We start from the raw sequence: 27,991 nt of genomic DNA, 5'->3' as shown, positions 1-27,991 counted from the left end.
GCAGACCATTATGACTCTCTTACCGGATCTTTACGCCTCATCACCATCAAGCCTATGGCTGCCCCCCTCAACTATTCCTATCCAGACTCCTCCAATCACAGCCAGGAATCTGTCATCATGAATGGAGAGGTAGCTTTCTGTCGCCATGGAGACAGGACAATTTTATTGTTAGGTTTTTTGTATATATGTGATTATAATCTGAGTTATGGATTGGCCCAGACTGATCTTAAAGGGGTACTCCACTTTTTTTGAAAATATGCTCATTTTCCAGCTCCCCTAGAGTGAAACATTTGATTTTTACTTTTTTGGAATCCATTCAGCCGGTCTCCGGGTCTGGCGTTACTACTTTTAGCATAGCTTAGCATAATCCATTGAATCTGATTAGACCATTAGCATCACGCATAAAAAATAACCAAAGAGTTTCGATATTTTTTCTATTTAAAACTTGACTCTTCTGTAGTTACATCGTTACGGCAGTAAAGTCCTTGATTATTACACCAAAATGAGAGTTTCTGTCGGTCTTAGGACACGATGTAACTACAAAAGAGTCAAGTTTTAAATAGGTAAAATATCAAAACTCTTTGGTTATTTTTAGCGCAATGCTAATGGTCTAATCAGATTCAATGAATTCTGCTAAGCTATGCTAAAGTGCTAGCGCCAGACCCGGAGATCAGCTGAATGGATTCCAAAACAGTAAAAATCAAATGTTTAACTCTAGGGGAGCTGGAAAATGAGCATATTTTTCAATAAAGTGGAGTGTCCCTTTAATGAAATTCCTACTTTATATTTTACAAGTTGGCTAATTCGTATGAAAATAAATTGTACAAACCTGCTCCACGCCCCTAACCCCAGCCTCACAGCGGTGAAAGCCAATCGTACGATATTTGCCATGAGATAGTACTGGGCGATCCGCAGGTTACCGGATTAGGCAGATTTATTATAGTAGATCTACTGTAAATAATGTTTTTTTTTCTATAAGCCCAGTAAATAACACCACACCTTGACCCACAGGTTATGGGGCTAAAGCAGAAGTCAGACATCGAGCACTATCGCAATAAGCTAAGGTTAAAAGCTAAGAGGAAAGGCTACAGCGATGGTCCGGTCACCAGCAGCAGTGGGAGTAGCAGCAGTCACATGTACAGCCATCGAGACAGAATGAGGCGCGAGAACGCTTCACTTGACCTGGAGGATGTGCGGGGAGCGAAAGAGGACCGGAAACCCTCCACTTATGTAAAGTACCGCAGGAGGTAAGTAGAGGTTAAATCTCTGAAAGCATCTTAACATATTCAGTGGATAAAAGCTATGGACAGTAACCAAGCATATTTGACTTTGGAAAACACTGTTTAACATGACACTAAGTGACGTACTGTATACTTAATACAAATGAAAGTGTCATTGAGATTTGTGGTAGAACAGCACAAACGGTTATGGGTTCGATTCCCAGGGGACATGCATACTGATATAATGTATAGCTTGATTGCATTGTAAATCGCTCTGTATAACAGTGCCTGCCAAATGCAAAGATGTAAATGTAAAATTTAGTATTTTACATTAAACCATTTTGACCTCCAACAATGTCCCCGAATTTCTTGAGTTTGTTGCCTTGGTAACCAAATAAGTCCGTGTTATTAAAGCTAAAATTGCTTGTTTCTCTTTGTGTTGTTTTGAATTGGCACAGTAGGATAAAATGGTGACTGGGTAGAACATGTTGATCGGTCTGATGTTAATCACATCAGCTTTATTTCTGTATTGATTATGAACTAAGGTAAGATTAAGTTTTTTTCCGCAGGTAAAGATAGCGGGAATGAGCTATTCCACGATCCCTGTAGGAAAGAGGCAGCAATGTTTGGGCATCTGAGTAGCTTTTTCAGTCATGCAAGACTAAAGCCCTATCTACTTCAATGGCAAAATACAGATATATCTACAATCACATGCTAAAGTCTCCATTAAATGAAGTATTTCTAACCAACAATTAAAGGGGACATATCATGACAATCTGACTTTTTCCATGTTTAAGTGCTATAATTGGGTCCCCCATGCTTCTATTAAGCTAGAAAATGTGAAAAGGAACAACCCAGTAACTTAGTTTTGGTAAACCATGTGAAAAAATAGATCATTGAAATTTGGCTCCCCTTGTGATGTCAGAAGGAGATAATACCGCCCCTTAATCTGCACAAACAAACCACAGCACTGCCATTTAGTGCAGAGATCAGCTCATTTGCATTTAAAAAAAATATTTATATGATATTTTGAGCTAGAACTTCACATACGTACTCTGGAGACACCAAAGATTTATTTGACATCTTAAAAAAGTCTTGTGAAATGTGTGACTTGAATCAACTGTACTGTAACTTTTGTTTTTTTAAAGGCGGGTGCATGATCTCTGAAAGCCAATGTTTACATGTAAAATCACCTAAACAAACACGGCCCTACGCCAATAGAATCTGGACCTACTTTTGATAGACCCGCCCCACACATACGCAACCCAGGCAACGATGTGGGTTAGTAGACACGCCCCTTACTGCTGATTGGCTACAAGTGTTTTGGTACTCGGCCTGACTCCCTTTTTCCAAAGCGTTTTTCAAAAATCGTGCACATCGCCTTTGTTTCAACTACTGCACATGCACACAGTACACTCAAATAACTCAAATAAATCCTAATTAAAATTCACCATGACCGCAATAATCATGTTATTTATAAATTTTTTCTTAATGTTCTCTCATCAGTGATTCCCATAGGGAACCCGCATACTGGAGCAGGCAATCTCTGAACACCCCAAGCCCAGTGGAGACAGAGATGGACATGTTAGTCATGAGGGAGAGATCCAGACGAGGCATTCGCAACAGCGGCTACGATGTAAGTACACCATGGCACCCCAAACACTAAAGCCTTACTGCTTATGAAGTCTTTCACTAGCTGCGTTTCCATTAGCCTTTTGAATTGCACAAATTGACATTGCGAATAAAAAATACGGCCAATGGAAACACGTCGATTCGTAAAAACTCCATATATCGCAAAAAAAGGTAATTTGAAAAAGGTGTATTTCGCCAAAACTCCAATGGAAACAGTTTATTCGCATTTTCAGGTCACCTGATGCGAGTAAGTCACATAATAATTATTATTTAAAGAGTAACTAATCCCTAAACCAACTTTTTTTAGTTAATGATCTGTACGAATGGGGCTTTATTAGTGCTGTTCATTAATTTGAGTAACTTTTTTGACATTTTGGTATAAAGTGTTTCAATGCTACAATATATGGTGTAAAACGTCTGAGTGCTGCCCTCTTCAGGTTGAACGGTGGATATTGCAGTTGAATTTTCCTGTTGGATGTTGCGGTACTACCTGATGTAAGTGGTACGACGTGACGTAAGCAGGTTCAAGCTCACCACTCCCTTTTTACGAGCTCAGTTCGTCCCCTCTATCTCAGTTGGGGTCTGCCAACTTTTTTTGCATTTTTCAAATATTGCCAGTGGGTGGAGTCAGGCACTGACCAGGGGTTTAGTTACTCTTTAAAGATGAAACGTTTTGTACCAAAACCTCTCAGAAAAAAGTTTTTTGTCTTCTCCCAAGTATAAAAGGCTTTCCTTGCCAATAATGTCTGGATAACACTTTAACATCTCTTTTGATTTAAAATAATATACTATTACCTCCAAGAAACACCTATACGTTGCACTCCTAAGTAGGGCTGTGCCGATACATCGCGTTCCCCATTCAAAAGACCTTCCTGAAATCGATTCTGAATCGCAAGGCTCCGATTCTGTGTTTCATGCACAGCTTGTGCGTGTACTACGGCTCTGTGATCAGTAGGAAGTCCTCATCAATCTAAAATCACTATGAGTTTGAGTCGTTTATAACGTGCATTTAATAAAGCAACCCTCGTAAAACACAATGATTCAAAATATTCTTTAATAACATGAAAATACCTGAAACAATCTGAAGAACAGCGATATAAATATTCCTTTAGACATTTCCTGGAATAGTGTGTGTAATGCTACTTTTTCTGTGGCACAAATGGCGTTTCTACACAAGAGCGCCCTCTGGCTTTTGGATGTGGCGGCATTTCACCGTAATTCATTCATTGAGAAAACGCGCATTTGCGTGATTAATCGGCACAGCCCTACTTCTAAGTATAAGAGGCTTTACGGGCCGTTCACATATCACGCCTAAAAACGCGTGGATAACGCTAGGCGCCAACGCTTTCTCCTTTTTTCCAAAGCGCTCGGGCAGTTGCCTCCTGCGGTTCTTGTCACATGACCTGCGGTGCGCTTGCAACATTCTGAAAAGTTGAGATGTTCTTAACTTGATGCGGTGCGGACGGGCCTAAAAAAAAAGCGCATTGCGTTGCTTCCATTATGAGCACGCATACCACATGCCTACATATAAAATAACGAAATTGAGCACGTAAGAGACGCGATATGTGAACGTCCCCTTAAAGGAATAGTCTACTCATTTTCAGTATTAAAATATGTTATTACCTTAACTAAGAAGAGTTGATACATCCCTCTATCATCTTAGTGCGTGCACATAAGCGCTGGGGCGCGCTGCGACACTTCGATAGCATTTAGCTTAGCCCCATTCATTCAATGGTACCACTCAGAGATAAAGTTAAAAGTGACCAAACACATCAACGTTTTTACTATTTAAGATGAGTAGTTATACAAGCAAGTTTGGTGGTACAAAATAAAACGTAGGGCTTTTCTAAGCGGACTTAAAAGAGGAACTATATTGTATGGCGGAACAGCACTTTTGGGAGTACTTTGACTCGCCTGAAAAATCCGCTCCCCTTCTCCCTCTCATAATGGGAGAGGGAGGGTGTTACTGCGCCGAGTCGAAGTACTCCCAAAAGTGCTGTTCCGCCATACAATATAGTTCCTCTTTTAAATCCGCTCAGAAAAGCGCTACGTTTTATTTTGTATCACCAAACTTGCTCGTATAACTACTCGTCTTAAATAGTAAAAACGTTGATGTGTTTGGTCACTTCTAACTTTATCTCTGAGTGGTACCATTGAATGAATGGGGCTAAGCTAAATGCTATTGAAGTGTCGCAGTGCGCCCCAGCGCTTACGTGCACGCACTAAGATGATAGAGGGATGTATCAACTCTTCTTAGTTAAGGTAATAACATATTTTAATATTGAAAATGAGTAGACTATTCCTTTAAGCCTTCTTCGGTTAAAAATAATGCCTAGTGTGGTGGATGTAATATTAGTTAACTTATTGCCAGAGGGAAAACTACGTTTTAGTCGCATATCATTGGTTAATGGAAACACCGTCATTTCGCAATAGTCTTTTGATGACATCAAGAAAATAACGCTAAAGTTTTGCGCAAATCTGTAATGGAAACCCAGCTACTGTAGTGTTGCTGTGCTGTGTCATTCCCAGTTCAGGACATAAGTGAGATTAATGTAGCTTTGCCTTGTGCCATCTCTCTTCATATTTGCTCTGAGGCTTAAATGACTATATTACATTTACCCTTTAAAGCTGGCATATGGGGAAGAGAACTTTTGGTGGTATCAGATGTTCTAACTTTGACTTTTTTCCCCACCTCATCACAGAGTCCCATTGAATGTGAATATAATTATGGGCCTGTTCAGTAATTTAAATTGGAAATTCGATAATGGATAATGTGCTGAGGTCCCAAATGTGCTGAGCTTTTCACTTTTAGGACAAATCATCTGCAATGACACATGCACATTTTTATGGGTAATTTGAGTGTCTCCAGTACTTTTTGGAGGAACTTTGTGCTATTCCTGCATTGCATCGTGTGACGTAACCTTTTGTTTATGTCTTAATTCCAGGGTGAGCCAGAGCCGTTTGAAGAGACTGATGTGGACCGACTCTTGAGTTCTCTCGGTTTTGGAAGTGGCCATCAAGCCAAAGGTCACTCTGACTCATCTACCTTGAGCTCACAGCCGTCCATTGATGAAGTGAGACAGCAGATGCACCTGCTATTGGACAACGCCTTTGGCCTGGCTTCGCCTGAGCCAACACCAGACAACCACCACCACCATCACCACCACCCTCACAGCGCTTACAACCCCAGCCACGGTAGCCCCTATTTGGATGGAGTTACCAGCGCGCCCGGCACTATGAACCACCCGAATGGACCCATTCAACGCGGCCCCTCATTCGGGCCAGATATGCACCAGTGTAGCCTCCCCAAACCAGTGAGTGCTGTGCTTTGACATGAATTGTGATGGGAAGATTTGATTGGTTGTTGAATGGGTTGATGTGATTGGCTCTGCAGGGATTCAGGTTTACCCAGCTGCCTGATATGGGTTTGGGGTCTCCACCACCCCTCATCCCACCGAGAGGCGGAGCCCCGCCTGTGACTTCACTAAGACGGTGAGAGGAACCTTACAAATAGATTTATTTCTGTTGTACATAAAGTCATCCTATGTAATGTAAATAACATTTTATCTTGATATCTTTAATATTGACTGATATGAAACTTTCATGCACCTTCACTATTATGTAGGTTTATATAACATGACAGCAATGGCTTGCATTTAATAAAAGGTGTTGTGCCTGGCTGTCGCTGTTGTTGACTGCATTGAGGTGTGTTATGCAGCTCTGTGTCGATCTTGGCCAGCGTATCCCCCTAGTGGTGTGATCGGAGTATAACAACACATCATTTAAATTCCTCTTTCGCAGCTCCACACCAGACGTGAGCCTCAAGCCCCGTGTCTCAGAAGCCTCCGAGATAAGTCAGCACAATGGCACCCCGTACCTGCCAATAAACCGAGCTCCTTTTCCGGCTGTTACTGTCGACGAGTCGATGACAAGCTACTCAGGTTAGACTCTCTGTGTGTGATTTTAAAGAAGGGCACATCAGTTTTCCACAAAAAATAAAATATATTTAAAAAAAATTATAATAATGACACAGTGTGCTTCATAACCTCTATCGTAACCAACACCAACTTATAAAAATTAACCATGGTTTTATTATAGTAAAAGCGCAGTAACCGTGGTTTTTGCATACTGATTATCATTTGTAAAACTATCACGTAATGTCCCAAACACTAAAATATGTATATGTAACGCCCCATCCTCATGCTTGTATGCATACTACTGGGACCATACAGCATCGCTCTGAATTGGCTGTTTAAAATGCAGAGTGTACTCGACCACAGTACACATCTGGATGTATGCCCGGTTATAATGCTCTTATCCATCATTTTGATGATCATTTGATTAATTACAACGGCTGTGAATAATAGACAATGAATACAAACATCCCTTTTTCAATTCAATAATAATCTTTTATGACCCTAATTTACACAGAAAGGAGGCGTGTCTGCATTTTAAGAATAGCAAATGCTGAATTTAAATTCTGCACTGTACCGTAGTACCTGTTTAAACCACATTGAGGCTTATTAGTGTACAGTACAAAAACAGGGTTTTGTGTTGAGATACCGCCCCCCTCATTCCCTGGCTTTTGATCTAACATACTGTATATTAAAGAGCCTATATTATGCAAAATACATAAGGTGTTTGGACATAAATGTGTGTTGGCAGTGTGTGAACACAACCACCCTACAATGAAAAATCCACACCTTTTTTAATTCTCATTTAATCAAAGCAGTGTCATTAGACATGCTTTTGATTCTCTGGTTAATGTGACATCACACAAACAAAGCCCCACCCACAGCCACTTACTGAATGGTTAATTTTACCGAAATGCAAATGTGTGTGTTAGCACATTGTAGCTCTGATACGGGTAAATATACTATTGTATTGACAGATTTGTTTTTAACCGAAAGCCCATTTTAAGCACACCTGAGATTTATATTACATCTTGTAAAAATAGACATAATATGTGCCCTTTAAAGGAACACGCCGACTTTTTGGGACTTTAGCTTATTCACCGTATCCCCCAGAGTTAGATAAGTCCATACATATCTTTTTCATCTCTCTGTGTGCCGTAACTCTGTCTGACAGAGCACCAACCGCTAGCCTAGCTTAAGACTGGAAGTAAATGGTTCCAGCTAGCATACTGCTCCCAATAAGCGACAAAATATTGCCAACATTTTCCTATTTATGTGTTGTGATTTGTATAGTCAAAGCGTGTACAAATAACAAGGTCATATGAGACACAGCCATCTTTTTACCGTATACATACTGGGAACTATAGTCTCAGAAGGCAAAGCACTGCTACTTGGGCGGAGTGATTTACTCACAGCACCCGAGAAGCCCTGTGATGTCTTATATGACCTTGTTATTTGTACACGCTGTGACTATACAAATCACAACATATAAATAGGAAAATGTTGGCATTACTTTGTCGCTTATTGGGAGCAGTATGCTAGCTGGAGCCATTTACTTCCATTCTTTGTGCTAAGCTAGGCTAGCAGTGGGTGCGTCAGACAGAGTTACAGCACGCACGGAGATGAAAAGGGTTTGTGTGGACTTATCTAACTCTGAGGGATAAGGTGAATAAGCTAAAGTCCCAAAAAGTTGGAGTGTTCCTTTAAGTTATTTCAGTTCATTTATCTTTTGACCTTTGAAGGAAACCCGATGACAGCGGTATACGCCATATCTGCCAACCGCCCTGGCTATTCTGATTACTTCGTCCTTTCTCCACCATCCTCGTACCGAAGTCCATCCTGGATGTCCTACCCTCCCGAGCCAGAGGACCTTCCACGTCAGTGGAATGACACGGTAAAGGCAAGACCTGTTTACAGTACCTCCTTGCAGTTTAGTCCAGTGGCTCTTACTGTGAAACAGTAATTTTATTGTGATTTAAATATACATCTAAATTATAATTGTTAACATTTATGATAATGATTTTCTCTTTCAATTTTTTTTTTCAGAACCAATGTCACCTGGAGACCATCTGCTGAAATGGATTCAATTCTGATAGTGAGCAAACACTGAAATTTAGGGTACTTTTTATTTACTTTTTAACCATTTCAATCTTCCACCTAAAATTAATTTGTTAATTATAAAAGAATCAGTAATTTACAGTAATAACTAGACCAGTGGTCTCCAACATGGTGCCCGTGGCCACTAGGTTGCCCGCACAGAGTCTGTGAGTCGCCCGCCAAAGCACATTCTATTAATAGCCTATTTATTTATTAAGCTTGGTTTCTTTTATGCATGTTAATGATCATTAAATAAATGACAAGTAAAACAAAAGAATATATATTATACTTTATTAAGACTATATTATAAAAGTAGCCCTCCAGATTATGTTATCCATTGTGGTAGCCCTTGCTCACAAAAAGGTTGGAGACCCCTGAACTAGACAGTGGACAACTTTTATTTCTTTTTTATACTGTTTATGAACAGTATATACTGTTTAGTCATTTAAATCCAGAAAACTTCTTGTTTATTGTCATTCTTATCCTTTCCACTTAGTTTGATATTACCTAACGCCATGCCATTCATACACTGTGGCTCATAATTTTTGCGACCACTGTATTTTTTAGATTATGAAGTCAATGTTGACAATATACATTTGATTGTGTCCCTTTCAGGGTGCTTACCACCAAAACTAATCGTTGCCTACCCTGAAATTATGCATTCAGAATACCCTTAACAAACCCCAGCGGTCGGACGAACAGCAAACCAGACCGATTATCCACTAATCCACCTGCCGGTCTCAGCCAGATGCAGCACCTGTACCAACACCCCAAGGGAGGGTAAATCACAGCGTTTGACGCAAACAACAGAACTGTGTTTTCTTAAAGCTTTTTCAAATTTCAAAAAAAAGTGTTGTATCTTATGCAGGTGGTTTTATGTGTTTTCAAAACAGAAGTACTAATAATTGAAAACTAAAACACGGTTTCTTTCTGTCTTGGGCTATTCTAGCTTCTTTAATGCCTATCTGTGTCTTTTGCTCTCATTCATGCATTTTTAAAGACAAGGTTATTATTGCAAGCGAATCTATTTGTGCACTAGTCTCTGTATGGCTTACTGTATGGATGATCGAATGATGTAAAAGAAATGACTTTGGGAGGGATGTGACATCCTGTACTGTATCTACTGTAGTCACGATGTGTCAAACAAAAAAAAAAATCTATATGCTTTTTCTTTTTCTCAAAAGCGCCATAGTTTATGATGTATTAAAGCGTTTCACGATGCAGACCCGTTTTGAGCTATGAAAGGCACGGAGGTTTGAAAGTTTAGTCTTGGGAACATAGCCATACAAATTTGGAAAACTGGTAACAAAGACGGATGCCAGAATTATATTGGGAAATTAAGAATTGGCTTTTAAGAGGGATTCATATTTTTATAGCCTTTTTAGAGTAATAACATAATAAAATGAATATGTCTATTTTATTGCCTTATTCAGAAAAGGTACCAAAATATACAGTATATATATAATAAATCAGAAATTCAAATCTAGATAAAATATGTTAAAATATACAGCATATGCCAAAATCTCAAAAAGTTGAAATTAGATGGAGAATATATTACGTATAGATAAAAGAAATATGATACAACTTTAGTTCAAGTTGTAAGAAGTACACAAATGTAACACACGGCATGTGTTCTTAAGAGAATGGTTTCAATGCATGTAGTCTGGACATATGAGTTATAAGGGCTTTGTATGTGAAGCAAGTCCCATATTTTTTTGGGCAGTTATAGAACGAAAGATTGTATGAAGAAACAGACAAACACAGCAGAAGTATTTCATTAAATAGTTGCTGCCTGTCGATGTACTTTACAACCATTTTTTTTTTTTGCATTTTACATGTCTTTGAATGATGGATTATGAAAATTGCATTATGAAAATGCATTACATAATGTGTTGTGTAAATTGTTACAAATGCCATTACTGCTTCATTTTTGTTAATACAAACATTGTCTATTTAGTTTGGTGGTTCGGCGGGGATGTGCAAATATCTTAACTATCATGTACCTTTTTAAAGTATTTTCTTTTAGTATTTTTATATTAATTGAATCTCCCTTCGTTTGGTCAACAACTGAGGACATTCTGCTAAAATTGTCGGCAATGTAAAATATTGTGCTTCAAATGTAAATACAAAAGGAAACAAAAAATAACAACAACAACAAAATCTAAGCAAAACACACACAAAAAAAAACTTGTTGTGGTTATGTGAGAAAATTGTATAATATTCATTATGTGTACTTCATCATAACATATAAGATATAGACATTTTTTCCCGCTTATATGACACTAAACTTCATATCTGCCAGATGTACTGTATATTTCCCTTCGTTACTGTACGATATCTGTTTTAAATGGTCCACTTGTTTTGTTTTGATCTTTTTCTTGGTTGTTATTTTCCTTAGCATAATGTAAAATAACCATCGTTATAATGGTTTAACACTTTGAAGAACTCATTTTTGTGGGTAAAACACTGAATCAAATCTAATAAAAACTAAGAAATATTTAATCATGATTAAAAAATGATTAAAAATGTGGTCAATATTGTTCCATGTTTAAGTTGCCATATCGGGAATGTAATATTTTCTTTGATATTTGTGACCCTGCCTTACTGTTCTCAACATAAAATCATCCTAAATAATGTAAAGCACATATGAAAATATAATCTTGATATCTTTAATATTGACTGAGTAAGGTCAGCGTCAGAGATTGAAATCAATGTGAACTCAAACTTTGATGCCCCTATTCTCATAATGAGATAAAGAGACTTTGTCTGGATTTTAATTTGTATAAAGATTAGTATCTCAGATTAGCCTGGTTTTACAGACAGGGTCACATTTGGAGGCAAGAGGTCTTTATAAGACAGTAAGGAACCGTACTGTTGATAGAGCACATTGTGCTAGTAGTGCGACGGTTGTGGGTTTGAATCCCACATAACAATTAAAATGTATTGAATGCACTGTCAATTGCTTTAGATATATGTATCTGCCTAAATCATACATGTAATAAAAGAACAAAGTGAAAATTTCAGAATTAATATTATATAAGGAGGCATCTTTACAATCAGTCGGCATGTTGTCTATCTAAGTCTACCTAGCTCCACTAGAGGGCAGCTTTAGACTTTATCATAGTAGTCCAGCATAAACTGCGCACCACAATGACTTATTGCATTGATGGAGCTGCAACTATTCGTTGTGTAAAATCTTGCTGTCCCATTATTAATATGTTAAGCACATTTGCCAGACATTTATACTATAACCACATTCCCGGAAACCGCATTGATGTTTACTGCGAGTCACGTGCAAACAGCATACTGTGGACCGTTCCAAGATGGCGGACGCGTTGACGTGTCAAAAGTGGTAGAATGTGGCATGTACACACTTGACGAGGCTTCAGTGAACAGGCAATTGTACGGGCTGAGGTAAGTCCTTCTCAAACCCCGGAGGTTGAAGACGCCCTGTCCACATCTATCTCGTCTTTGTAAATGTAATTGTGACACAATCTATGCATTCAAATCCACCGGTCACATTCATCATCACTGAGGGAAAGTGTCGCTTTCTCTCACAAATGCCTGACAGAATTTAATCATGCTCTACTCACCTTCAGGTAAAGGTACAGTCATTTAGTTTTATAGTGGCCAGATTAGGCTAGGTTGATTCAGTTTGCGAAAATACGTTGAATGAATAAGGAAGAATATTTTTTATTAAAAAAATGGTCTCTAAGCGACTTAATGGAGTTCTCAATTAGCTGTTTAATTGTGTCAATACCCAGTTAAAATATGCCTAAAACATAGGAATTCAAATGCTTTCCGTTATGAACCATCAGCTGCACAAAAACATTTTACAAAATTCTTGTGTGTTTTGAATTTAAAGGAAAACACCACCGTTTTTCAACATTTTACTATGTTCTTACCTCAACTTAGACGAATGAATACCTTTTTTCAATGCTTGCACTTAATCTTTGTACAGCGCGTCGTGAATTTGTTAGCAATTATCCTAGCCCCATTCATTCCATAGGATCCAAACAGGGATGAATTTAAAAGCCACCAAACACTTAAATGTTTTCCCCATTTAAAGACTGTTACATGGGTAGTTACACAAGTGGTGGCACAAAATAAAAGCAATTTTTTAAGCGGATAAAAATGAGACTTACTTAAACCATGGTTAGTGTAGTAAAACCATGGTTTTGCTCATAGTAATCAATTGACCAAAAAAACATGGTTACTACACTTTTAACACAATAAAACCATGGTTAATTTTCGTAAGGGTCGGTGCGCAGTAACATCATAACTCCTGACTACTCCCCTTCTCGCTCAAACTTAAGACAATATTACTGCGTCCGAGGTCGAAGTGCTGCAACGTTGGACACGTTGAGTTTTTATCTTGGACTTTCTGAGCACTTCTTTTTAATATCATACTGTCTAGGCGAAACAGAAATTAAACTCTCATTTGCGACGTTTCTTTCCTGTGGGATATTACAGAATGCCCTGAAATACTCTTAACTTACAACTAGGAAAATAATTATCTTAAATTACTACTAGAAATAGATTATTCTTACAGTAAGTGGCATCTTTCCCTTACTTGTTGATCTCTGGGCTAGTCACGCATGTTCGGCCCCAAGGCTTAGCAGGCTTGTGACTTTGGCTTTGCCCACGGACAAACAGAGCAACAACAACAACAGGGTTGGGCCACAGCTTTTGCACTGTTGTCAAGGGTGTAAATAAGCGTTTGGAGCTCTTTCAAGCTCTGCTGGCTCAGCTCATGCGGTCTGCCTCGGAGGCTTGGTGTAATAAGAGATATTTAATCGCCTCTTTCGGTAATTAATGTGCAATCACTGCAAGGAAAACAAATGGGAATTGCACAGCACTCAGCGAACGATCGAGTGGAGAGTTTCAACCACTTGGAGGATTTACGTTTCCGGCAGGAGAGAAAAAATACAGTTTAATGTGAACCTGCTAAAGCGATTCTAAAATAAGAAAGCTATAAAGTGTCATAATGTAGTGGCAAGCATGCATTTTTAAATGTTTTTATAAAAAATTAATATTTTTAGCCCTAGGGAATCAGATGGTTAATATGCTCTAGTGGATATAGGTGTGAAAGGTAGAGATACTATTATCCGAGGGTTTGCATTTGAAATATGCAAAGAGGTGCTTTTCAACTTAAGTGGCTTCATTTTGCACCATCCTTGTGTTTCCAGCATCGCATAAACTACTTGCATTGGTTAGAAACAACACCAAATGCACATTTTGTGATTTGGTCCTTGTAGTTAATTACGGCTCTTTTGAATATTTAATATTGGTGAGCTATTTTGGAAGCTTATAAGCTATTCACTTTTGAATCTACAACCCCAGGATCTGTTGAATTAGTTAAAGTTTTAAGATAAACACAAGGAAAACTAATTCCTGTATGTCGTAAACATTACTACTGTATTTCCAAAATACATACTCTCTTAATTGGAAGGCTGTAAGTTCTTAAAGCTGTCCTAATTCATGCCAAAATTGTCAACTTAAGAAAACAAAACTGATTCTACATATTAGACTGCTCATTCAACTTCAAAACTTGTGTTAAATTGATAAACTCGGCCACAGACATCCTATCACCATGGTTATGCCCCTGGGCCCGCCCCAAACTCATGCCGTAGATAGCCACCTCCAAGTTGGTCAGATTGGCTATCATGGATGGAGATTTATTTCATTTATTTATTTTTTTCTAACATAATTGTCTATGAGGACATTTACATGTCCAAAATAAGGGGATATCAAAAATATCAAAAATCTGCTTTTTAAACGCTATCTCTGGACAATTTGTATTAATTTGTAAGACCACATTCATACATTTTTTTGTATGATTTGCCTTTGCCCCTGTGAGTTTGGGGTAAGGGATGGGTTTCATTATTGTTTTTATGATAATTTTCCATTTTTGTACGATTCACTTTGTACCAATTAATACAAACTAACTCATAAAATACGTAGAAGTTCTCGTCGGATCAGGCTGGCTTTACATGTACATCATTAAACTGTCTACGCAGAAAACTGCATTTACACAGGATTTGGAGATTTGACAGGTTTCTCGCAGTCAGTGATGTCACCACCTACAGGTGCTTTCATCGGACGCGTGCGCATTGTCAGGGTTACGCGTCTGAGCGGAACTTAACTTCGAGTCTTTGTTTGTTTAATGGTCTGGCTAGTGGCTAAACTGAACTCTGAAACAAATACCTCATCTAAAATCACAAATATTTTGGTTTCCTAAAGACGAGGGGAGATGACGATCATGGATCACCACTATGTGAAGGGAGGTCTGGCAGCCGATCTGTAGTTAAGATTGTATACATTAATTTTACACAGTAACGTTAACTCTTTGCTACGCTTTATCTATGATTTGAACTCAGGTAATCTTCTTGTTATTAGAAAGAAACTACTTTAAAAGTACTCTATTGTTATTGATTCTTTGCGTAAGTTTACCGGAAGTTACGTTTGTTCCACGAAAGCCGTTTGTTTATGTTATTACTGCTGAACCCGTCTATAGTCGGGCTAATCATTAAAGGGGACATATTATGAAAATCTGCCTTTTCCATTCTAAGTGGTATAATTGGGTCCCCAGTGCTTCTATCAACCTAGAAAATATATAAAAACAACCCAGTATCCAGTGTTGGGGGTAACGCATTACAAGTAACGCGCATTATGTAATAATATTACTTTTCTGAAGTAACAAGTACATTACTTTATAAATGTACACATTAATATTTTAGTTACTTTTCAGTTTAATTAATTTAATTTAAAAATAATATAATGTACTGAATTAAACTGAACATATTAACGTAGAATTAGACAATCTGTGCGCGTGAGCGGCAACAGTTTGAGTCAGAAATGGAGATGGCAGGCCAGAGCTTGACATTTTTTTGATCATAAAAAAGTAAGAAGCCAAGTAAGAAAAAGTAACGCAAAGTAACTTAAAAGTAACGTAAGCATTACTTTCCATGAAAAGTAACTAAGTAACGCAATTAGTAACTTTTTTGGGGAATAACTTAATATTGTAATGCATTTCTTTAAAAGTAACTTTCCCCAACACTGCCAGTAACCCAGGAAAAAAATAGGTAATTGAAATTTGGCTCCCTTTGTGAAGTCAGAAGCTCTTGAAGTATTTTGAGCTAAAACTTTGCATATATACTCAAACGATTTTTAAAAACTTCTTGTGAAATGTCTCCTTTAAAAAAAACATAGGGAAATCTGTTAAAACTATATTGTTGTATCTTTATGTTTACCCAGGAGTTTCTTCGTCAACTGCATTGGCAGACTTTTATACGTAAGCAATAAGGTACGAGAGGCTGTGCTGTATCGTGAATAAGTAACGGCTGAAGGGCGCTGTTAGGCACGACGCGAAGCGGAGTGCCTGCAACCACTTCAGCCGTTACTTATTCACGATACAGCACTTGCCTCAAGTACCTTATTGCTTTTATAAAACGGTTACCACACAATATTAATATAAAAAAAAATATTAGTGCAACTTTCATGAAGTTAAATTAATAAAAGCATTCCTTCCGCTAGAAAAAATAGTCCCTGACCATGAACAAAAAATTTTCCAATGTGTAATATGCATGAAAGCTCAAATAAAAACAACAAACCGATACTTGTGGTTGCTAAGGGTGTTGCTAAGGGCCCAGTGATATATTGAACCGTTGGGCGAAGCAGTCATAGCCGTGTTTTATCATGAATAAAGCACACCTATTGACCAATCAGAATCAAGGATTGGAACTAACCGTTTTATAAATTAATTAACGCTTACTTCCGTACATGACTTTACACATTATCAGTTGATTAAGTATAATCATGGTAATTAAAATGCATTATATGAGAGATGCATGTTAGGTAGCACTAGCAGGGTAATTTCATCCACTGTATTCCCAAAGGCTAATTTGCACTAATGCAACAAATACCAACAAACTCATTTATTCTTAATGAGAATGTTGTTTTTTGTTGGATCAGTGTGAATTAGCCTTAAAACAAAACTTTTTAATGCAACAATTATCCAGTTCTGTATTTGTTTATTGCAAATTTTCTGATTATCACAAACAAGACCTTTTAAAATACCAAACACTTATCTGAAACAAACTCGGTGAGTTGGAAAGCCCACAGTCATAATCCACTGTTAATACTAATGCAAGCGCTAATGAGACCTTGTGAGATTGGCAGGGATGAGAGATAGATAAGGAGCTTATTGTACAATTCCCTGAGTAATGATTTGACAGAGGAAAATGAACAAGTCCCTTACCACCTGAATGCCTCCTCGCTAGACAGCGGGTCGCTTTAATGGCCTCTAAGTTTTTCGTATCGCTTGCATTGTGAAACTGTGTGCTTGACAGCCATTGTATAAATATATTCTGAATGAAACATTGTAACCATTAGTTACAGTCCAAAGATGAGCCAGCAATGCTCTGTTCCAACACCTGCAGTCCATAGATATCCTATTTCTTACTGTGATAGTTTCATCTTCAGTATATAATTGCTATGGAGGTATTGGACAATTGTAATGTTGACTGTAGCATAGTGCAATGCATGAGTCCTGTTTTAGTCAAAGATGTTTCTCTCCCTATTACACACAAAAAAATGGGTTATTTTCAAACCAGTGTTTGGTCAAACATGACCCAACCCATTGGATTGTAATTCATTGTAATTCAACATTTCAACTCAAAACGCTGGGTTACCCCAAATAGCCATTTTTTAAATAAAAATGTTCTCGGATAATTTAACCAAAGTTTCGGGTTTGTCTCTTTTTGACCCAATATATACCCAAATATAAAAATAACCAATCATTTTTACAGCCTATACATATACAGGAGGTTTGTATGACAATCAAATTAAATGTAAGAAATTATTCCCTGAAAATTTCTAATAATTGGGTAATGTTTTGCATTCGAACACCGGGAACGTTGGTTAGTGTCCCTGCTTGAGTCCGGCCTCGGAGAACATTTCATTAGCGGTGTAAAAGTGCAACAAAGCTAAATTAATGAATGTGCACAATTGCTTTGACTTCTCTCAGATCTTCATTCCCATCTCACCAGTAGATCACAGCCAATGGACCGTTTGTACAAGGGCAACGCAAGCGATATCCCTCCTCATCGCTTGTTTTGGCAGAAGTAATTCCATTTGGGTTCTCCTGGGGGGCTCATTATCAAAGTCTCATCTACTAATATGAAGGTAAGGCTATAATTATAGTTCAATATATTTGGCAGAACTCTGATTAAATTCTGAGAGTACGAAATGAGGTTTTGGGAGAGGATGAGGTGGAGAAAGTAGAGTTTGGGAGAAAATGTTTGCGTAGCAAAAAGTTTGTGAACACTTGTCCTTGAACAGAATTTTTTTTGTTTTGATTGACATCTCTTTTCATGAATTAGGAATCGCTTCGTGTCCGTGGGGAACCTGGTATATTTTCCATTTGATAAAATGTATGTGTGTGTTTTGTTGTTGCTTTATGCACGGAAGTAGAAGATGGTTATCGTGCCTGATTTTGATGACTTCTTAACCTTTACAGAGATCAGAGTGCTTAATCTCCAAAACACAGATTTATCAGCGTAACATTTTAAAGTAGATTTTTTGCTTTTTAAAATATGCATATTTCCTATGCATCAATATGCACATCACAGTTCCTCTGTGAAGCTTAAAAAGGGAAATAAAAGTGGGTTGGTTGGACACCTGAGTAATAATCTGCAGAACTTTTTTGACATTTACTTGATTTTATGGGAAAACTTTTACATTCGGATTTTAAATGTGTTCTCAGTTTGTCATATCACAGAAAAACATGTTATTTGAATAGCATTTAAAAATAAGTTATCAAAATCTTAAAAATACATTGCAAAATATCTGTGCTGAAGCTACGCTTGCTCGCAGGAAAGCTGCTGTCTCTCTCAACTTTCAAATACTGCTACAACCTGAATGAATGAATGATTGTGATTGTGTTAGGGGTGGGCCATGCTAAGTGAACTTTTTTCTTCAAAACATAGTTTTTTCCAAAGTGTTTTTGGTTACTATGTGAGTGGATGGTGACCAAGCTTCAAAATGACCCAAAAGTGTTTTGAGACAAAACAATGGCACTGATATATTTTAAGATATGTCAGTGCAAGCAAGCTGTTTTCAGTTAAGACCGCTCAAACAAGCATTTTAGTCTTGGACCAGACTTAAGAACTGTCCAGGAAACCACCCCTAAGTGTCCTGAAGACATCTATTTTGCTTGTTATTAGAAAGAAACTACTTTAAAAGGAGTCTATTGTTATTGATTCTTTGAGTAAGTTTACTGGAAGTTACGCTCCACGAAAGTTTGTTTATGTTGTTACTTCTATAGTCCGGCTAATCATTAAAAGGGAAATATTATGAAAATCTGACTTTTTCCATGTTTAAGTGCTATAACTGGGTCCCCAGTGCTTATATCAACCTAGAAAACAACCCAGTAACCCAGTAAAAAAATAGGTAATTGAAATTTGGCTCCCTTTGTGATGTCAGAATGGGATCTTATCATAATATTATTACCCCTTAATCTGCACTATCCAACCACGGCACTGCCATTTAGTGCGGAGAAAGAGAAAATAATTGACATCACAACTAAGTTTTAATTTCACCAAACCACCATCATTGTGGTCATTGTTTGCATTTCATCAGCTCATTTGCATTTTAAAGGACACCCAAAATGGCAATTTTAGCAACATTATCTATATGGTATTTTGTGTTAAAACTTCATATATCTACCCCGGGAACACCAAAGATTTATTTTTCATCTTAAAAATATCTTGTGAAATAGCCCCTTTAATTAGAAATTGTTTGTTATACAAAGTTAATAATTTTTAACCATAAAAAACTTTGTAATATTAAAATATATCCTCCTGAGAACCAGGAAAAAAGTTCTAGAATTTAGTTTTTTCTTTTAAAAATTAAGTGTTGGTGTGGTAACAAACACATGACAAAGGATTAAAAAAACACTTATTTTTAGTTTAATTTAATGAAACAACGGGACTTTAATGTTCGGAAATAAATTCATCTTGATTGTGTTTTTGCCATTTGATTACATTTTTTACATTTATTTTATTTTTACATTAATTTGTCCATTTCATTTTCACCACAAAGTGCAATTAAAGGTTATGAGTTTTAAATTAGATACACGCAAGACACTCCCTAACAGTAAACTCTAATTACGCATTAGATTATGCGAGTATCTGGCAAACACGAGCGTCTTTTTTATCATTAACCCTTAAGACGCGTCTGCAGCAGGCATTTATTTTGACAAGACACGTGAAGCACATATGATCACTTGACGCTCCGAACACATATTTTGAAATTATGAACCACACACATGATGGGCTACATACATGTTGTGACGAACTTCGCATCGAGCGCCCTCAAAAAAAGGAGTCACCGGCCGCCACTAGACATGGGAACCTGTTGCCCGCATCACACAAATGTTCTACTTTGCATCCTGGCATTCTGCATCTAAAAACATTTTGAAATGTCCAGCCAGTGGTCCGAATTATTGTTCATTTCTGAAATAATGCTACATTTTCAATCTAGATACTAATGTTGAAAAAAGTTGCAAAAAGTATTAGTTACTGCCCTCGTTGCCATACAATGTGGAAATTGCAATTGTCGTTATTTTGAAAGAAAGTTTGTGTGCTCTGTAAGACCCATTCCCTACAAATATGGTATTACCCGAAAGCCCAAGACGTCCTTTTGATGGGACAGTATAGGATTAAAAAAAATGAATAAATTGTTCTTGACTAAGAGAGGTCTGAAAAGAAATTGCTTGTTGTCAGGAGGATATGCAATTAAAGCTAAACCAAATACTTTACATATATGTTGCAGGTCATGTCTGTGCCTCGGGCGGAGAATAGCAGGTCTTCAGTATCCCGTATGGAGTGCTAGTCCAGCATCAGCAGTCTGTGAGCTGTAAATGCATTGTCTGCTGTTTCTCTTATCTCAACCCTTATTCTCTCCCAAACCCCATCAGAAAGCCACGGCGGCGATGCAGGTAAACATTTAAAAATCATTACCGAGCACTAATGGCAGACCAAACAAAGAACACACAGGTCTGTTTAACTAGATGGATGCTATTAAATGGATTATTTGGGTGTTATCTGCATTCAGGGTAAAGGGAAAAAAATTATAGTGGGAAATCATATGCAATAAACACATAAAATAGTGGGAAAAGTATGGATATGATTGCTGGTTGACTTTTCCTAAGAAGCAATGCCATAAAATGTGCGGTTAAATGTTTTCCATTTTGTTATAAAGAGGTATGTGGTCAGTTTCTAACACTTATGTTACAGCAACACTGAAAAAATTACTGTTACACGACATAATAATAAACTGATAAAGCTTGTAATGCACTTTAGGACACTGACGTGGCCGAATGTTCTGTTTTAAAGATAAAGTAGATTTTGATATAAAACTTTTCATGTTTTGGTCACTTTATCTAAAGAAGATTTATAGGTTCATGCCACAACTGTGTTCTTGATTATTTTTCTAAATTACATTTCATCCCCAATAGGGGGCGCTGTGTGTCATCTGATCTTTAAAGAGAGGGTGCTTGTGAAGTAGTTTGCCTCAGAACAAATCCACTTTTTCCACCCGTGGTCCATCATGGGTACCGAATATTCTTTTCTTCCCGACTGAATGATGCAGCATGAAGGCCATTTTCGTCTTATCTGGCCGATAGTCAAGCGCGAATCGATTTTCTGCCGGGCTATTTTCTCCGACTGTAATTCTGTCACATTCTCTATTTTCTGAATGTCATTTCTTCTTTGAGAACTTAAATAAAAGATCCATGTCTCTTTTAATACTACAGAGAGGGGGAGTTTTCACAATGAGTCTGAGAGCTGAATGTATTGTGCTTTCAGGGGCGGCGAATGTCGCTTCTCGCCCTCTTTTCATACCCTTTATTCTCTCTCTCTCTCTTTCTCTCTCTCACCTTTAGGGAACAATAGATTTTGCTGCATCTAACTGTGCCTGTGCGACTCTCCCCTGCCCACACACATTTCCTGACACATCTGTCATTACGTTTTCTTACCTCTTCATTTATCTGATGCCTCATCTATCGACTGTGACTATGGGAGGATTACTGTGTGTGTTAGGCTCAGCATCTCACGACCAGCTGTAACCTGCTGTGCTGGCAGGCTTTTCTGACCATTTACTATTCTTGTCTCTTGTCTTCCACTTATTTTGAGCCCCCACACCGGCATCCAAACATACAGAATGCCTGACACTTTAACACGGGTGCGTATGGAGGTTTCACGGAGACAATGTATCATTTAAAAAAGTATAACTTTGTATACTACACGCTAAAACTTTCCTTTATTCCTTTTAACCTTGCAAAATGTGAGATGTTGTGAAAATAAAGGTGCTATGAAGGTTCTTCCTTAGTGATGCTATAGAACAAATAGACATTTGTTTTATACCTTTTTTATAATCTAATGCCTGTCGCACACAGCGCAGAAACGCAGTGCCATATTTAAAACTCTTTGGTTATTTTTGAGTGTGATGCTAATGGTCTAATCAGATTCAATAGATTATGCTAAGCTATGCTAAAAGTGGTACCGCCAGACCCGTAGATCAGCTATGGATTCCAAAACTGTAAAAATCGAATGTTTAACTTTAGGGGAGCTGGAAAATTAGCATATTTAAAAAAGTGGAGTGTCCCTTTAATTTTTATTACCATATTATGTTCTACTTTGTTATTTCTGTATCACATCAGTCCTGCATACTGTATCTCTCTTAATGACGGTCACGCTCCCTTAACTCACATTACTGTAAACTGGCTTTCCGTCCAGCAGCACCAGTCACGGATGGCTGAAAGTTCTCAGGCATGTTTCTCATTAGCGCAGGTCTTCTGGAATCTTGAGACACGGCAGTCGGGCCTCAGTCATGTCTGTCCACAGGGATCTGGAGAAGGATCCATTAAACCCTTATGCTACGGTTCTCATAGACTGATCACGTATTAAATTAGCTAAAAGGTCAAAATTTCTGTCCGTGGAGCTATGGTTGACCAGTATTGTACTTTACACAAAATAAGAACAGACCTCATTCAGTTTAAATTAATGACTTGTAAGACTGTCCCATAACACCATTAAAAGTCCCATTCTTTCTGTATTTTTGAAGCGTTGATTGTGTTTACAGTGCGCGATATAACGTGTTCATGTTTCACGTGTAAAATAACGCGGTATTTTTCACAAAATTTACTTATCTGCATACCGCTGTTTTCACTGTCCTAAAAACATGCTGATGTCTTCCTTGTCCTATGAAGTCCCTCCTTCAAAAATACGTAACAAGTTCTGATTGTGTAGTTTGTTTAGTGTGTTGTGATTCGATAGCAGCTTAGTTTAGCTGTGCCGTTTGAGCTTAGCTGGCGACTGATGTATTCCTGTGGGCGGAGTTTATTCAAAAACTCTTTTTTGACGTCATTCAATTGGGAAGTAAAGGGCTGTAGTCCAAACCGGCCATTTAAGCTACATTTAAACTAAAAAGATTAGTAAAGTTAAATAAAATATAAAACGTCTCGGTTACATATGTAACCCTCGTTCCCTGAAGGAAGGGAACGGAGACGTCACGTCGTGACCGACGAATTGGGAACCGCTTCGCGGGTGACCTATCTGCTTCGAGAAACCTTTAAAACGCCAATGAACTTGGCATGCAGATAATTGCATCTGCCGGCGCCGCCCCGCCGCACAGGTATTTAATGAGCGGCAGGTGCAGTTATCAAATCAGCTATTTTTTGCTGAGAAAGCTGGACAGAAGGAAAGGGTCCGGCCGATATCAGCAGTGGAACAGCAAACTGTGGCGACGGGACGTGACGTCTCCGTTCCCTTCCTTCAGGGAACGAGGGTTACATATGTAACCGAGACGTTCCCTTTCAGTCGGTCACTACGACGTCACGTCGTGACCGACGAATTGGGAATCCCTACCAAAGCGCCACTGAAGCTGACCCTTCCAGTGCCTGCATAAACCCTCCGACTCTCCTCTTTAAGGGAACGGAAATGGGGTTGAAGCAGAGGCCGGTCACTACTTGTTCCTTAACCCACGATAGTGACAAGGCGAACTGGGAAGCGAACTCGTCAGGCGGGACTAAGATCGCTGCGGAAAGAAAACCCTCTAGGGGTCTACCACTAAGGTGATGGATAAAAAGACACGAGGTCTATAAAAAATACACTCTCTTAGCAACACTAGAGAGGCGCGGAATGAACTCCGCTAAGGGAAACATGGTAAATCAGAAACTTTCCACGGAAATACTCACAAAGAAACCACTAGGGGGCGCAATGTGGGCGCTAGCCTCACCCAGATAGTCAAGGATACATCTAGTGAGAGGCTGGCAGCCGATGCTCCGCAACATCGGCCACCAAGCGGTGGAGAAGACAAAAAAACATTTTTTGTAACGTTTTTGCCTTGATGGCCTTCCATAATGGTGCGGTTTTTGCGCAGCACCAAAAAGAAGGGCTTCAAGCCGACACAGGAGCCGTTCCTCGATGTTCTCACTGATCTGACGAGAGAACTCGAGAGGATACAGGCTCAACGCGAACACTATAGAATCTAGTGAACGTATTAGGTGTCGCCCAGCCAACAGCTCTACAAATATCTGAAAGCGAGGAACCACGAGCCAAAGCCCAAGATGAAGCCACGCTTCTGGTTGAATGGGCTGTCAACCCAAAAGGGCAAGGAATGCCCTGTTTCTCATAAGCCAGGGCGATTGTGTCTACAATCCAATGAGACATCCTCTGTTTAGTGACAGCTTTCCCTTTCTGCTGACCACCGTAACAGACAAAGAGCTGTTCTGAGGTCCGAAAGCTTTGAATGCGATCCACATACACACGTAGTGCACGCACAGGACATAACAAAGCCATGGCTGGGTCTGCCCGAAAGCAGCGCTTGTAAGCTCACCACCTGATCTCTGAAGGGAGTGGTGGGAACTTTAGGCACGTAGCCCGGCCAGGGTCTCAGTGTAACGCTGGATTCAGCCGGCCCGAACTGAAGGCACGAATCGTTGACCGAAAATGCATGAAGATCCCCTATCCTTTTAATAGAAGCCAATGCGAGGAGCGTCAAAGGTTTCATAGTGAGAAACCTGACGCTCACCGTCCGCAGAGGCTCGAAAGGGCAGTCCTGAAGGGCTTTCAGCACCATGGACAAGTCCCAAGGAGGAATAGAGGGAGGGCGCGAAGGATTCAGCCTCCGTGCACCTCTTAAAAACCTAATGACCAGATCGTGCTGACCCACAGATCTACCGTCTATGGGTACGTGATGCGCGGATATTGCCGCGATATCTACTTTAATGATAAGTGGTGACAACCTCTTCTCCAAGCGGTGCTGGAGATATAAAAGCACAATACTGATCGAGCATTCCCGGGGGTCCTCTCGTTGAGAAGTACACCATACAACAAACAGGTTCCATTTCAGCGTACACGCCTGCCTCGTAGACGGCGCTCGCGCTACAGTGATGGTGTTAGATACCGCCTGGGGTAAATCACCTAAAACCTCCGCGCCCCGTCCAGAGACCACACATGGAGGTTCCACAGATCGGGGCGAGGGTGCCATAATGTGCCAGGGAATCAGCCAGGGAGGGACTGTCGCGAGGAGAGTGAGTTCTGTAAAACCAATTCCTAGTTGTCCGGTACGGCGCAACTAATAGAATGCGCTCCTCGTCCTCCCTGACTTGCACAGTGTCTGCGATATAAAGCTTACTGGGGGGGAAACCCCGCGGCCAGCTGTGTGCCAGTGCATTCACGCCGAGTGTTCCCTCGGATAATGAATAAAACAGGCGACAATGGGTTGTCTCTGAAGAAGCAAACAGATCTAACTGCTCTGCCGAAACATTTCCAAATCAGCTGAACCGACCGGGGGTGGAGCCGCCACTCGCCGGGGCGCGCTGCTCATGAGAGCGCGTCTGCCGCTGTGTTCAGCGACCCCGATATGTGAATGGCACGAAGAGACCTCAGATACTTCTGACTCCAGAAGAGGAGAGACGGGCGAGATGCGACAGGTGACGAGAGCGCAGACCGCCTTGGCGATAGATATACGCTACAGCCGCAGTTTTGTCGGTGTGCACTAATACATCTTAAGCATCGAATCACGTTGATGAAACGGACGAGCGCAAGATATACAGTGCACAGCTCGAGGCAATTTATGCCAATGTCGCTGGAATGTCGACCACACCCCCGAAGCGACGAGCCCGCCGTACGTAGCTCCCCACCCCGTTGTAGAGACATTTTTGCCAACAATAGCATGCCTGGAGACCTATCTCAGTGGCATCCACACCCTGAGAAACGCTGGGTCTGACCACGGGGTGAAAGTGTGACGGCATCTCGATGTAATTATAATACTGTGAAAGCCGGTGAGCCACGCTCTCCTCGGGACTCGGTCATAAAGCCAACACTGATGCGGTCTCATATGGAGCAGCCTGAGCGGTGTCACAGCCGCAGCTACTGCCATATGCCCCAGAAGTTTTTAAAATTATTTTAGTGGAACCGCAACCCTGCCTTTAAATGTTTAGGCAAGTCAGAATTGACTGAACACGCGCTTCTATGAGACGTGTTGATAAATCGACCAAATCCCGTTATATTCCGAGAAAAGAGATCCTCTGCACGGGGCAAAGTTTACTCTTTCCCCAGTTGACCTGAAGACCGAGACGAGCGAGGTGTTAAAGTACACGATTTATGTGTGTGCGCAGCATCTGACGAAACTGAGCTATTATGAGCCAATACGCCAAAACGCAAACACCGCTCTCTCTCTCAGGGGCTGCAGTGCGCCCTCCGCAACTTTCGTGAAGACACAGGGAGAGAGAGAGAGAAAGCCCGAACGGTGAGACTTTGTACTGATATGCCCACCCCTCGAACACAAAGGGGAGAAACGGCCTGTGTCGGGGAAATATGGAGACATGAAAGTACGCGTCCTTCAGGTTGAAGGCTGCAAACCAATCCTGTGGGCGGATGCATTAAAATATGCTCCTCTGCGTAAACATTTTGAACAGCATTCTGTGAATTCTGTGAATTCTCGACCCAGTACGCAGATCTAGGATCGGACGCAACCCGCCACTCTTCTTGGGTACAATGAAGTAAGGGCTGTAAAGCCCCGACTTTATCTCGGCTGGAGGGACCGGCTCGATCGCGTCCTTCGCCAATAGGACAGCAATCTTCCGCACGCAGTACGTGCGCATCGGCAGCCTTCACCGTGGTGAAGCCTGAATATTTGAGAGGTAGCCGGGCAAATTGAATGTATAACCGAGACGGATCGTGCGTAAAAGCCAACGCGACGGGCTGGGAAGCTCTTCCCAGGCCCCCAGATACCGAGCGAGAGGAAATTAACGGCACGATGTGTACCCGTGGCGAGCGGAGACGGGGAACTCAACGACGCGTGCTCTTTGGCCGCATTGTGAGATGTGGTGTGTAATGAAACACTCACCCGAAACCGCTGATGGATGCTGAGCAAAAGGGGGCTCCCTTGTAGATGTCCCGCTCGATACATCCGCTGGCGAATGAGGAAGAGGAGAACGTAGGGTTTTGAGCCCGTCCGAAACTCCTATATGCCTCCGGGGACCTGGAGAAAGAAGAGGAATTCGCTCTTTGAGGTTAGTGGGTGCCGATTGAAGTCGGCGGAACACAAAACGAAACCAAGGATTCCCCACCCGGCCCTCCTACGGGGTGGGGGGGAGAGTGATGTTTTCACCATCTCCTGACGAGCGATCCTCTCCATCTTCAGGTCGCCCGACTCAGAGCGCTAAGTTTCATTTTCCACCTTTGTAGCGGGCTGAGTGGGCGGGTGAACAGCTTACGACAGGTTCCTTAGAGCTGCCGGGATGAAGGAACGAAAAAGCCGTAGCAGGACACCCTCGGCGAAAAGCAGACCAATATACTGACGTAACGGAGGGGGCAGCTAGGCTCCGACGTGGCATGAAGCCTCAGTCTGCTCTAAAGCGGCCAATCATTGTTGAACACTCTCAGCCGCGTCGCCGAAATGGCTGGTCTAAAAAGGAACATTAGGGCGATTATTAATAACCTACTTAATGCCCGCAAGACACAACCAGAGATGGCGTCCCTGGACCACCGGGGGGTGGGCATAGCACGTCCGGCGGCCTGTGGGGTGAACCCAGTCGCTCGTAGCGCCAGGTCAGAG

At 40.2% G+C, this 27,991-nt stretch overlaps 1 protein-coding gene across 6 annotated transcripts in view; it reads left to right on the top strand.

Annotated features, from left to right (window-relative positions):
• kiaa1549la (KIAA1549-like a) overlaps window positions 1-11,233 on the top strand; it is a 70,412-nt gene extending 59,179 nt beyond the window's left edge. For 3 of the 6 annotated variants that reach the window (XM_073813248.1, XM_065291685.1, XM_065291683.1), the window contains 9 exons: window positions 5-129; window positions 1,012-1,247; window positions 2,727-2,856; window positions 5,798-6,166; window positions 6,247-6,344; window positions 6,654-6,793; window positions 8,509-8,666; window positions 8,813-8,884; window positions 9,479-11,233. In XM_073813248.1, coding sequence (XP_073669349.1) covers window positions 5-129; window positions 1,012-1,247; window positions 2,727-2,856; window positions 5,798-6,166; window positions 6,247-6,344; window positions 6,654-6,793; window positions 8,509-8,666; window positions 8,813-8,842 — 1,286 coding nt within the window. In that variant the 3' untranslated portion in view covers window positions 8,843-8,884; window positions 9,479-11,233. The remainder of the gene's footprint in view (window positions 1-4; window positions 130-1,011; window positions 1,248-2,726; window positions 2,857-5,797; window positions 6,167-6,246; window positions 6,345-6,653; window positions 6,794-8,508; window positions 8,667-8,812; window positions 8,885-9,478) is intronic. The other 3 variants (XM_065291687.1, XM_065291686.1, XM_065291684.1) reach the window with 3 other exon arrangements.
• Window positions 11,234-27,991: the final 16,758 nt, after the last annotated feature.

Source organism: Paramisgurnus dabryanus, chromosome 23, assembly GCF_030506205.2.
Source record: "Paramisgurnus dabryanus chromosome 23, PD_genome_1.1, whole genome shotgun sequence".
NCBI classification, from domain to species: domain Eukaryota; kingdom Metazoa; phylum Chordata; class Actinopteri; order Cypriniformes; family Cobitidae; genus Paramisgurnus; species Paramisgurnus dabryanus.
This window is presented reverse-complemented; position numbering and strand designations above follow the sequence as displayed.